The sequence below is a fragment of the Parambassis ranga genome, chromosome 24, assembly GCF_900634625.1.
Source record: "Parambassis ranga chromosome 24, fParRan2.1, whole genome shotgun sequence".
NCBI lineage: Eukaryota > Metazoa > Chordata > Actinopteri > Ambassidae > Parambassis > Parambassis ranga.
The window spans coordinates 3201560-3214785 of record NC_041043.1 but is presented as its reverse complement, the minus strand read 5'-3'; the positions used below and the strand labels follow the sequence as shown (position 1 = coordinate 3214785).

The 13226-nt window shown below is 42.3% G+C and overlaps 1 protein-coding gene across 1 annotated transcript; it reads right to left on the bottom strand.

Moving 5' to 3' along the window:
* Positions 1-1426: 1426 nt before the first annotated feature.
* On the bottom strand, positions 1427-11959 carry LOC114428819 (brain-enriched guanylate kinase-associated protein-like). The gene is made up of 6 exons (XM_028397542.1): positions 11830-11959; positions 10110-10271; positions 8051-8117; positions 6937-7044; positions 6620-6700; positions 1427-3481 (listed from the first exon to the last, which is right to left on the bottom strand). The coding sequence occupies exons 1-6, from the start codon at positions 11925-11927 to the stop codon at positions 2069-2071; spliced, it is 1929 nt and encodes a 642-aa protein (XP_028253343.1). The 5' UTR covers positions 11928-11959; the 3' UTR covers positions 1427-2068.
* Between the last annotated feature and the right edge of the window lie 1267 nt (positions 11960-13226).

Sequence of the window (13226 nt, the reverse complement as noted above, 5' to 3'; positions counted from 1 at the left end):
ATGTGTAAAACTAATTTCACCTCATCACTAAATAGAGTTTAGTAACATTTCATTGCAAAGACACAAGAAATTTATCATTAAAAGTTTGCTAATTTGGTGTTTAGGCTTATGGTGAATGTCCTGGACACATGGCAGAACCATTTATAGCACCAAAATGGCAGTGAATATTTTAGGCTCAAGTCATAGTTTTTTATAGTTCCTGCAGCTTGTTGGCCTTCCAATGAAAACACAGCTAAATCTTGCACCGTAGCCTGTTTAGCCATGATGTGCACTCTGCCACAGGTGCTGCAGGCACATCATTGCTTGTGCATTGCAGCCAAAATTTGTGCATACTTTAGCATGTGTTTTGCAGTGTAAAGGGATGACAGGTGGTACATTGGAGCTTCCTCACTTTGATGTGTTTGAAGTGTAAATGCTTGCTGCTGCTGTGTCTGGATGAGCTACAACAATAAGACTGACGTTGCAGATCAGTGAACCTTCTCTGCAGTGCTGTGGCTCCCCCCTGTGGCCAGATCTTTGACAAGTATAGCTCAGGAAGGAGAGAGGAGACAAAGCATTTGGCGTTACATTCAGATGCGTAGGAGTGAATGAGAACATATTCTCATATATAATCAGTTTATTTTCTGCTCTATAAATAATAAGAAAACAGTACAATAAAGTTTTTTCCCAAACAATAGAAAAAAAACAACATTTCTGTTAACTGAAAAACATATTTTAAAGGCTGAAGTACGGTACGGCACTAATTTTGACATAAAAAAGAGAATACCAGGTCTCTCAGTCATTTTTCAAAAAAAATGGCATTTGCAGTGTTTTTTTATTGCATAAGACTGATAATGCGTGTCTGTAATGTCACAAATACAACTACTGTAGTATTTCCTTAGTGATGACACAAGCAAACATTCTCCCTGTGTGCTGATCTTTGCAAAAACCCTTCTCTACTAACCTATTTTTAAATTCAGAGCACAGTGCTTCATAGTGACTCAGCAGGTACACACCGCAGCAATCTCAATGATGAAAGGTCTGCCTCTCAGCTCAGACAGTCATCTCAATGCTGTGGATCAGCAGACAGTAGCAACAACTGTAAACAACACAACCAGGGGTGGTCTCACTCCCAAACCGACATTCTGTTTGGTCAGGATGCGGTCACACCATGAAAACATGGAAAAATTAAAACAAAGGCTAGGTGCTTAAAGTTATAATTTGTGCTTTATTATGTGAACAAAACAAACAAAATATATAAACATGCATCGCAGTCAAAGAAACAGGGTTACAGCAGCTTGGTTTGGGGGGGGGGTGTCCAAGTCTGAGGTAGAACAGGGAGGGTGGGGTGAGGTGAGGCGGGGGCAGGAAAACCTCTCAGAGGGAGAGAGAGAATAAAATAAAGTAATACTGACGGTTTACACCTCAAAACGTTCCATCAATAACAATAAAAACACACCCATCAATACTGTCAAATTCAGCTAACAGAAGAAAAACAAAATGTTTCTCACTCATCATTTAAGGGATTTGATTGTTTTTCCCCTCCACTTTATATACTCATGTATAATCTCCGAAAGCCAATTAAAATAACAAAATGTATGTGCAGTTTGAAGTGTCAAATTAAATTCAAATACCTCTCTTGAGTTCTCCAATACAGCATTGGCAGATTTGAATTTATATACAGGATTATTGAGAAGATTTTTACTTGTATGATTTGTTTGAACAGCTACATACAAAATATATCACTCAATTTTAAGTTAGTATATATTTGTACATCTGTAATTTTAATGCATACACATTCTTACAAATTTCAAGGGCTCCTTGAGCTCTGCATGACCCCACAACCAACACTTACTATGACTTATTTCCTCTGGACATTTGTATTTGTAAACAGTTGCCATCCACTGCCATACAATCGATGCCTTTAAATGATGCCATACTTACATGTTCATGATACTTAACCTGTTGGCTCTTGGCTGCTATTCAGACCATTTTCTCTTTAAAATGGCTGCACTAACAGAAGGTGTAGCTGGACACACACCAGGGCCTCTACAACCCTATCAAACGTTTCACCTGATCGGACGGTCCTTCAGTTCAGAAGTGTTCCGTACAGCTGGGCTTTCGTCAGACTGTCCTTCCTGGAAAGTCCTAGAGAGCCAAATTTTTGGTTGTATGGAGGAGGTGGGGGCGGGGCTGGTGGTGGTGACTGGCTTGCCTGTGCGGGCAGGCTGTGCATCTCCACCTGATAGTGCTGCAGCTCCGCGGCCATCTCCAGGGACCTCTGGTTGAGAGACTCTGTGGAGCTGTTGGGGCTCGGGTCTACATACTCCGTGCTCTGGCCTCCAGCTGCGACACTGCCTTCCCTGTCTTTGGAGCTCCCTGAGTGGTAGAGGCTATGCTCTGACCCCTGGCTGTCCTCGGCCCGGTACAGGTGGGCTTGGCTGTGCGCCTGCCTGAGCCCTGGGCTGCACTCGGGGCTAGGACTGGCAGCCACCCACACCGGGTCCATGACACCTGCTCCCTGGTGGTAGTAGTCAGCTCCTTCCTGGAAACTGCTGTAGAGCGGCCCGAGCCGGATCTTGGCAGGACGGACCGAGAAGTGCTGCTCTGAGAAACTGTAAGGTGAGGCCCGTCCTGGGCTGCGGTAGGTGTGGGCACTCAAGTCCTCCACACTGAGCTGTCTCCATCTGCCAATCAGCTCCTCCTCTTCAGGGGCTAACGTGCTGCCTCGCCGGCTGTCTCCATAGGCCACACTGGGAGAAGAAGATGGAGGGAGCGGCTCATAGGGCTCACTGAAGCAGGAGGACATGGTGCGGCTGTAGACCGGCGAGCTGCCATTCTGGTGGTGGCTCATCTCCGTCTGTTGGAAGGGATGAGCGTTGGAAAAGACCCCTGGACTGTCCCTCTCCCAGGATGAGTCACTCTTTCTCTCATAGTCCCCTGAATCTCTCCAGTCCATGTAGAGGGTGTGATGACGTGGGGACGAGGCTGCACTGCTAGGTGGGCCGTTGCCTTTGTCCTCAGAGCCCCCTCCACTGAAGCTGGAGTAGGAGCTGGAGCCTCCACCCAGTGTGGCTTGAAACTTGGCAAAGTGCTCTTGCGAGAAACCAGCCCTCAACCCCACTGAGCCCTCCTCCGGGTTGCTGTCAGTGGAGTTCTGTGGCCCGTACAGCAGCTTCCTCTGACCATGAAGATCCATGCTGGGCCTCCTCTCACGGTGGCGGTCATCGGGGCAGTACAGCGCCGTGTCACTGCTGTACAGGTCAGATTTGTAGGTGGCGCGGAGCCCCAGACGCTCTCCTGGACCCAGGCTCTCCAAAATAAAAGCATGTTCCTGGGCTTGCGGGCTCGGGGAGCGCGAGGCCTGGCTGCTGCTGCAAGCCTCGTCTGGCTTCTCGAGCACTTTGGCAATGAGAGAGGCTGGGACAGAGTCAGTGTAGGTGTGACAGAGAGGAGACTCCTCCAGGTGCATGGTCAGTCGCTCCTGGAAATCAGCAGGCAGCTAGAAGTGTTGGAGAACATAGAGAAAATGTGTACAATTGAGTTTATAGCATGTTACACTTAGGTTTAATAAAATCATCTGTGTCATGTATCAGTTTGCTGTATAGTGTACTAACAATGCATAATGATTTAGATTGAACACTTCTCTGTCCATGGACAACAGTGACGATGAACCAGAAGTTTGTTGAGTGTAAGTGGGTAAATGACAAATACTGTGAAGTAAATTGAGCACCAGTAGGAGAGGAAGAAAAGTGAAGGAATTAAGTGCAGACCATGTACTGTTTTTGTGGTTATATGTCTGTCCATACAGCCCATACTCATGGATGTGGTTCACTAGAAAGGCTGAATAAGATGCAGATTTTCACTTGTATCAGGGATAAACTGAGCAGAATTTGTTGGTCAAAGGCCAAAACAAAACCAAAGAATACTGTAGATAAACTGAATGACAATGACAAAATCTTACACGCTCATCATCGTCATAGTCAATCTCACTATGTTGTCATATTGATATGCAATAACAATCTTTCATTAAATTGCTCCAAAGACTTCACTACATTTCATGAGTCTGGACAGACATGGATGTAAACTTGACTTGGTTATAAATAAATCATGCTGGTGGAAGCAGCCACATTGTGAGAATTTGGTCTTCTGACTCTGACAGTATTTCGCCACAGGCTGTTTTCAGTCACAGATGATACGAATCGGCTGCTGGTGTCTCACAGCGTGAGCCAGGACCACACTTCGCTCAGGACTGACAGCGTCTGCATTACACTAGCCCAAAATTGCACAGTGTAAACATTTTAATTAGCAGAGAACGGTGTACTCCCATTACACTACAGTTCATTTAATGTAATGTATGTGGCTTCATATCTTTGATTTTGCCTCTCCTCACTGCAATATGTGTGTCAGTGTGTCACTTACTACTCTAGGGGAGCCTATAAATGTACACACATACATGCAAATATTGTATGTACCTGTTTTCAGTACAATAATAGTGTTCACATTTACAGTAAAAAGTGTCATTTTACGAGATGAAAATCTCAACAAAGGACAGGAACGTGAGTGTGAAGAAGACGGCAAACTGAGCTGCCTTCTTCAGATATGAAAGACGTTGTTCTATTTCGAGACTTTCTCAATAAAAGAGCCTCCAACCACTATCTGCTTCTCCATAGCAACAAGCAGTAAGCTAACTGCAGCACATAATCAACAGGAATCTAGCCAGTTGTTCCTAATTGGCAATGAAAGAGAAGCTAATTATAACTTTGTAGATGGGGAACAGACACTATAGAGAACATGAACAGACATGTTATCGTAACAGTTTTTATTACAACTTAGGCCAAACTAAATGCCACTTAATTACTGTCCACACATTGTAGGATCGCCCTGAGTTAGTGTTTAAATGTGCTGTCACTATGTCTCCTCTCTGCTTGTTTTGCAGCAACAACAAACAACTGAAGCACTTCAGCAGACGCTGGAGAGCCAGTGCACCTTTCAAAATGCTGCAGCACCATTCATCAATATGCCTTCGATCTGCCCCCTCCCACAGCACCAGCAGACTGCTGGACATACAAGGAGTGCATGTATAGCCTCTGACCTCCATTATGTTTGGCAGAGCAGTTTTGCACTCTATAATTGATCCTATACGGCACACAGGGCGGCCATGCATGCGTTGTTTGTGCTGCATATGTGTATAGATATTTTAGCGTCCTGCGCAACCAAATGCAGTTAGCATTGATATTTCCTTTCATGACTTTTTTTTGACCTCATGGATGATTTCCAGCTTTAAAATCTACTCTTGACACATGGGCCTGCCACAGCTGATGCAGCGGAAAGTGGCACCAAGCTGGCTTAGTGTTAAAACACTCATCAATATCCCCATGCATTCTTTTCACAGGCAGCAGAAAGGATGGTAAGATGAGGTCGCAGTGGAGCTTTCATTTACATTTTGCCACACACTGTAGTTTTACCTCCTCTGAGTGTCCTTCACATTTGTTCACCATGTGCTTTGAAGTAGTTTTAAAGCTGCTTCATGCTTAATCGAACTTTTATTATGACCAAACCTGGTGCAGTGTGACTACAGCAGCAGGTGGCAGTAATGCATCTTAGTGGTGATAACCACAACCATACATCTAAGGAGAGAAACACATTGTGTGGAAGCAAAATCATGTGACAGCCTGATAGATTAGGTGTGTTGTTAAATATGACGTTAAACAACAAACCCTTAAACCACAAGACTGAGCATTTGGTTTCTGACCTACTCTGACACCCTACATACATCAGTGCACTCACATTTCAGAACCATCTGACCTGTTAACACCTCCACCAAACAGTGATTTTTCGAAATGTCTCATCAATGTTCAACTCATCATCATCATCATCATCATCATCATCATCATCATCATCAACATCATCAAAGATCGGAGACAAAGGATAAGAGATAAGAGCTGTCTTCCTTCTCCGTTAGTCATCTGATCATCAGTGGATCTATCTGCTGAGCCTATTGTACACTTGTTAGTTTCAACCTGAACCAATGCTGATCACAGAGGTGACTAGTGCAGATAAAGTTAGTATGCATGTCCAGACTGGAGATATTTCAACAGGCCTGTTAGGCTTAGATCCGCCAACTTTGTGTAACCTGCCTCCTCTTACATTTTACTCAGGTGAAGGTTATGGAGCTCCCCCCAAAAAACTTTAATTCTTCAATCTCAGTCCTTCCTGCAGTGACCCACAGTGCAGGAAGTCTTGTCTCTTCTTTTCTGACTCACAAAGGGCAAGATGACCTTCCTGTTACAGTCGAGACAGACATTTCTTCTTCTTTCTCACATCATGACCTGAAAATTCAGCCTCTCAGACACCAGTCACACCTTCACCACTTATCCACACTGCTGTTTCACCAGAGCTTTCTCCCTTTTTTACCTTGCTACAGCTATATTGAAAAATTATCAGCTTTTTTTGGGTTCAAATGTCAGCACAAAAAGCCTGAAGCTTTTATGGTTCTTGCTTTATTTCAACTGCCAGGGATAGAAATGAAAACTCCCCAAAAACTGGAGTAGAACTATGTTTTTAGAGAGGGTAAAGAGCAGCAGCGAATTCAAGAGGAAAAAGTAGGATTATATCCAGTGAAAGCATAAAAGCTCACCTCAGAGAGCTGGGGACTGTAAAGAGACTTGTTGCACTGGAGAAGCTGAGCAGCCAGATTACAGTCTTTTCTGTACACATCCTGAGGAAACAAAAAAAAGATAAGACAAGAAATTTGATGATGATGATAATGATGATGATTATCAGTTATTACTAAATACTATTTGCACCAAGGTGAGAATAGTCAAACAGCAACCATTCAGCAATTTATGAGCAGAAAATTTACAACTTTTTTAATGGTGTGAAGGACAGTTTGGCTTAACAGAAATGAGGAAACACCAGCACGAGCAGCGTGACTCTCACTGTGCTCCTACTTACGTTGTCCTCTTGTAGCTTCTCGATGGTGAGCTTTGCCTCCATCAGGTGGTTATTGAGGACGATGATCTCTCTGCTGAGAGCTCGCTTTTCATCATCATGGTGCTGCGTCTGACCACAGCAGGAGTTTTAGACATTACAAGCATTAAGACAAAATTAAAATTGATCAAATCACATTTTTATATTATTACACACTGTTGGTGTTGGAGACAGTAAAACAATTTCAGAGTAAGCAGGCCAGTAGTGATACATGGTATCAAAAAATGCTGTATGTGTTGTTTTGGCCAGTGAGAAACCATGACATCAGAGGTTCTGTCAGTCAGTAAAACCAACTTTGGCCGTGCTCTTTGGATACATAGCAGCTGTGCAAAAGTTTGACTGTTTGGAAAAATGGTGTGAGTAAAGGCGCAGACGCTAAACCATTTTTATCTGTCTTGTAATTACATTCTCTGTAGTTGTGTGGGCCACGGGGTCAGATGGGTCTGTGGCACCTCTGGAGTAAACAAGCCTTACGATTACAGAGAGACTTACTCAGCACCTCTCTCACCCTTGAGGAGGGTTTACGTGAGATGAATCAATAACAGCTGATGAGAACACTTCACGAGGGGAAAAAGCAGCTGTCAGGCTTTATTTAAAAAATTTTCTTTACGCAAAAAGCAGGGTGACCTTCAGCTCCTTATTATCTGTACCTGGTATCTCACATTGTAATCATGGCAATGATTATTATCCTGTGATGTAACAAACCTATTCGATGAGAGTTTTCAACCGTCTATTCAACACCAAAGACACCTGATGGTCATACAGTGTTCTTCGGCAGACTAGTTAATTGTATCTTTCCAACAGTGAAAGCCATGTCTGACAAATGAAGTGAGGTGCCGTGCACTGAGGAACAATGGGTTTGCTATCAGTCTGCCACTGGAAGGAGGACAGCCAATTGTAATAAGCCATAATTAACGTCAGTGGAACCAACAGCAGGGCATTCATATTCAAAGTGGCTCTCCCAGTGTTCTGTACCATCTCTAAACCCCATGACTTGCTTACATGCTTCTTTCGTCCTGCGTCTACAGGTACTTAACCGCACACTTATGTGCACACACACACAGAGACAGAAACTTACATTTCTGTGAATTTTTTCCTCCAGATCTTGGTTGATCCTCTGCAGTGCTGAGTAGCCGCTTTGTATTCTGAACAACACAATAAACCACACTGCTCACTTGCAGATAATGGTGGGTAAATACATACATATATTTATATAACATTATATATAATATATACAGTTACAGAAGACTTAAAATAAGCAGGCTCAGCAGTATACATGTGAGTTGCATGCTGCTGTTTTAGTTAATCCGAGTTATGAGCGTTGCTTGTCATATATTTTTATACACGGACCCTCACTCTGCTGATATCATAACAGTGTGTTGTTATTGTCCATGAGGAAGAGACACATAATGCAACACTTCCAAAGCCTGGGGTCCTGAGATAAGTCTGAAGGATCACAATTAATTAATGTAAAAAAAAAACTGTCTTTTTAAATTCAGATAGTTCTTGAGGTCTGAAAACATCCCTCTAAAGAATCTAATTAGACTGATGTTTTGAGCTTACAAGCCTCAAAATTACAAGAAACAACAAAATGATACAGTTTTATAATCAGTTGAGAAATAATGTATTCCTCTGCTGCTGACCTGATAAATTACATTGTCATGAACTGGATTATCTTATTCTCCACAGGTTTATATGTGTATTGACGGTCTCGATATAATCCTAATTATAATTATGTGAAGACCCCCTCCAGACAAGTTTAATGACATATAAAACTGCTCCACGATGACTCATAAAATTGATGTGTTTTTTTTTCTAATACTCTACCTTAAAAATCTTCCCTCATCTATGAAAATGGAAATATTTGCATACATCCACACTTCATGAATATGTCTGATAACTGCACACACAGTTTGGTTATGGAGAAGCAGATTTTCAGCTACTCTCTGCAGCAGGGTTTCCCCCCCTTGAAGTCAGGGGATCTGCAGAGGCTGGACTTGGGATCATATTTCTCAATATACACTTACAGGTCTCTGCTTGTCTTGGCCAAATCCATATCAAACAGTCTGGACCTGATCTTATCCAAACACATTTGTTTTGGTTTCATCTGACCAAAGACTCTGCAGCCAATATTTATCTGGCCTCCTTTCATGTTCTTTGGCAAAGTTTATTCCTCCAGTTTTGAGTCTGTCTTTAAAAGCTGGCTTCATGCAGAGAAGTCATAAGATTCCACAGGTACTCCTCGTGCTGTGAGGTGTGTGTAGATGACTTTCACTCATTTGACATCTCAGTACTCAATGTTATTTTATACAGTCCATCATTAGGTGAAGTAACAACAAGCACAACATTGTTTTAAGACTTTCACAGAGTACCCCAAGGTACTGTTCTTGATCCATGTGTTTTTTTTCTCTTTGGTTAAATGGCCTGAAGTTATTTTCCATCTCTTCAGTTCTAGCAGTGTAAGCATGTTTTTCAAAAACCACTACACCCTCCTGGACGTCCTAGTAACCAAATGCTCGTAAGACATTTGAACCAAAGTTTCCCAGCATGCTTCCTCTTTTCTACCAGTACTCACAAGTGATGTTTTCTGGAATTATTTTCATATCAGGCTAATTATAGGAAAACTATGTCCTTTGATTTCTTTGAGCTGTTAGTCAGTATTTGGTTTATCAATTTGCTTTTAAAGATGAATCTGTATGAAATAGTCAGCTGATCCTCATTAGCAGCAAGAGAGCTATTACATAACAGCTTTTATTAAAGCTACAAGGGTAGCCTGCCCAAACACCCTCAGTATATTTCATCTGCACAGTTTTAAAGCTTCTGTTCAGTAGACCAGAACTCCAGTCTGGCTAACTGCAGACACCCATGGGTAAATGCAGAGTTTCCAAAAATCACTGCAGCACTTTGCACCACAGACATAATGTGAAAAGAATGGATGTAAAACCTGAATGTCTGATTCCATTAGATTTTTTCTTGACTGTATTAATTTGTATGACAGAACATCATGTGCTCTTAGGAGTGATTGATACATTTGTGTGAGTTTGACAGCTTTTCATTCAGGTGCTTCTACATTCTTTCTTTGTGTGAAACAAGAAGCCAGAATAACCTATCACAGAGTGTTGTACAGTGTGCACTACCTGCGCAGTTTATCAGTAAATTTGTCCAGCTCCTCCTGTGCTCGCCGCAGCTCTGTCTCCAGGTACTGTCGCGTGGAGTCAAACTCGCTCTGCAGAAGCTCCAGCTTGTGTGTTGTGTAGGAAAGCCTCTTCCGTAAGTCCTCCTTTTGCTCCAGCAATGAGCTACAACACATACACATGCAACAGATGATTGGGTCGGGAATGAGCCTTATAAGTCTTATAAGGGTCTACAAATCTTGTTAATGCACCCCTGGAATGGCTGTGATGAGAACAACATGAGAGGGTGGTAAAAGCAGTAAAAGTGCTTGGTATGAAGAAAACATGGGGCCAAAACACAGGTCTCTATTTACGAATGCAGGCAAGGTGCTGGTTTAAGTCATTAGACCTTTGAGTGTGGGGCAGGACATCACAGAAACCCAATCAGCAGTGAGACTGGTCCCATTAAAGAAAAGACAGGGCATAATCTATGATGAAATATGCACCAATGAACTCTTAATACATCATATCAATAGACCCTGAAGGCTCAGATTTACACAACAGTGATATCCCCCACGCGTAATGCAGCAAGACAGCACAATGACGACTATTTTTAGAGTACCGTATGTGCATTACCTGAGCTTCAATCTACTAAAAGGGCAAGCGTGAGTGGTAAAAGAGGAAATGTCTGTTTGCCATGATAGATCTGAGTGTGCGCGGCTGGGCTTAATGGACCTTGTATTGACGGACAGATGGAGGAAGGAGGGTAATGACTCTATCTGCAGGCCGGATAACAGATAGCACTGAGTGGATGGAGATGTGGTCACGTTGCTCTTTTCACTTCTTCTCTTTGTCTCTCTTTTAACAGGATCATAGACATGGAAGGTGGGGACTGAGACAGACAGAAACTAAATCAGGGACAAATTCCTTTTAGTGATTTTTTTTTTATCAGGTCAGTAAGTAGAGGTATCACCCAGTTTCCATCTCATTAGCCTGTGTGACAATATTGATGAGATGAAAAGTGGACCAGGTCAATCCAAACTTTACAAAACTAGTTTGGTAAAATAAACATTTCCTGCCTATCTTAGATGTTTTAACCCATCCATCCACCCCAACCTCCTCAAAATGCTGTTGATTTGATTTTATTGTTGAATATATTTGCCTCCAGCTCAGCTCTGTTACATGTGTTCTTGTACAAGTCCTTTAAATAATGCTAAATATGAAGAATATTGAAGCAAAGGGACATCAGAAATGTCAACATCATTCTGGATTTGGAATTATGTTGATATTTTGCTTCTTTATCTACAACTAAGCGAGTAAAAAAAAGATACCTGCCTACAGAGTGATTCAGAGAATGTCTCCACTGACTGAATGGCATTTGAGTGCTGCATTATCCAGCAGCCCCCACCTCCTCACCTCCTGATTGGCAGGCATTACCAGGGGAATACAGGTGTTTGTTGTGGTAGAGGATGAATTTACGTGAAGTAGCTCCCAGGATGAAAAAAAAATCCCCCCCATTAGTGACCTCCTCTGTGAACAGGAGCTGAGTCAGACATAATGAGTGTTTTCATTCCGGTGAGATGAGATGACGAGTCAGCATGACTTCTGGGCTTTGAGAGGCGAGATGAGGCTGCTTTAGCACCGTCGGACGGTGAGAGGAGACGCCTCGTGGGCGGACGAACGGACAAACAGATATAAAAACGAGGATGGATGGAAAGATGGTGTCTGAGAGATTCACTCTTACCTCTTTTTTGGATGTTTGCCGCCATTTCGGGGGACTTTTAAGGCGGTTTTGCCAATGTATATCTTTTTCATGGTTTGCCTGTGTTCCTTCCCTCTCATGTGTTTAAAGGGCTTGACCACGAGGAGCCGGCATGTATGTTAGTTTTTCCAAAGGAGACCAGCTAAGTCTGGCCTGTGGAGTTACTGAATGCTCTATCTGTGGAGACCCTGCCAAACAAAGCAAACAGACAGGTTGGTAACTATTAGTAACTACAGGTAGGGATCCTGTTTGAAGGGCAAAGTCGATAATAAAAATGCTGATGTTGCTGACATTTTGCAACGTTTCAATGGCAAGAATCCCAGATAGGTTTGTCCTTGGCAGGAAAAGAAAAGCTTAAAACAGCATTAAACTGCATTAAAGAAAGAAGAGACCACTTGTCTTGGTTAATGCCTTTAAAAAAGGTTAAATTCTCATCATTGGAGCTTTTGTTTGTTTTTCTTTCTCCACTGAGGTCACACTGTGTTGTCTCTAGCAATGAAACATCAGTGAGACATCAGTGGTATATGTCATATAATTACAAATATACAGTCAAAAGCCTCATCAGGGCTGTGTGGCAATAGATTTTGTCAGCAGTCTGGAACACACTTCTGGGCGAGTAATTAAATTACAAAATAAACGTCATCGTAATCAGTTATGGTTATTTTGAAAAATATGTAATTATATTACAGATGCTAATGAAGATGCTGCTAAAAAGCTGAAAATGCAAAAAAAGTGCCATCCTGTTTTTTATTGGTTCCCTTGTTTGAATTTGAACCACCTCTCATCTGCAATTCAAATTATTCACCATGTCTGTAACCAGACAATCAGGTGTATAAAGATAGATAGAAGTATAGATAGTTATGGCAAAGGACAGATGTAACAACCAGGCAGCTAGTCCTTCTTCACCATTTTACAGCATCAGATAATACCCAAATCAACATGGTGTGCTGAATATGTGCTGGTATGTGGTACCAGGCTGGATTTATAGTATTTGAGTTAATCTTTGAGACAAGCACTCAGAGAGGGAAAAAACTACATTACACTTTTTAATGAGAGTCCAATTAAGAAAATCTGCTTTCAGGGCTTTTAAAAGAAATTAAGTCATATGTTTAGGTTTAATAAACTGTATGCGGGTCCTTTCAGGACACAAACTTGCTGGAGGATGAAAGTCCCTTGTGACAGGCCAATATCTGACTTATCAGGAAAAACAAACAACTCTCGCTGGCCCAATGTCTTTATATGTCCAAACACAGAAGACATGAGCTGACACATCTATCCGGTGTGAATGAAAACTGTTTGACAAGGCCTAAAGACTGAGAGCTCCTTGTATAAATATTTCCTCCGTCCTTCCACTATCACACCGATGGTGTCCACAGCAC

Excerpts from the sequence above, each read along its gene's own strand:
- LOC114428819 (XM_028397542.1), bottom strand. The coding sequence starts at position 11,927 with ATGAGAGGGAAGGAACACAGGCAAACCATGAAAAAGATATACATTGGC. Across the intron at positions 6,701-6,936 it reads AGAAGCTACAAGAGGACAAC|GATGTGTACAGAAAAGACTG; the intron begins GTAAGTAGGAGC and ends TTGTTTCCTCAG. Across the intron at positions 3,482-6,619 it reads ACAGTCCCCAGCTCTCTGAG|CTGCCTGCTGATTTCCAGGA; the intron begins GTGAGCTTTTAT and ends CAACACTTCTAG.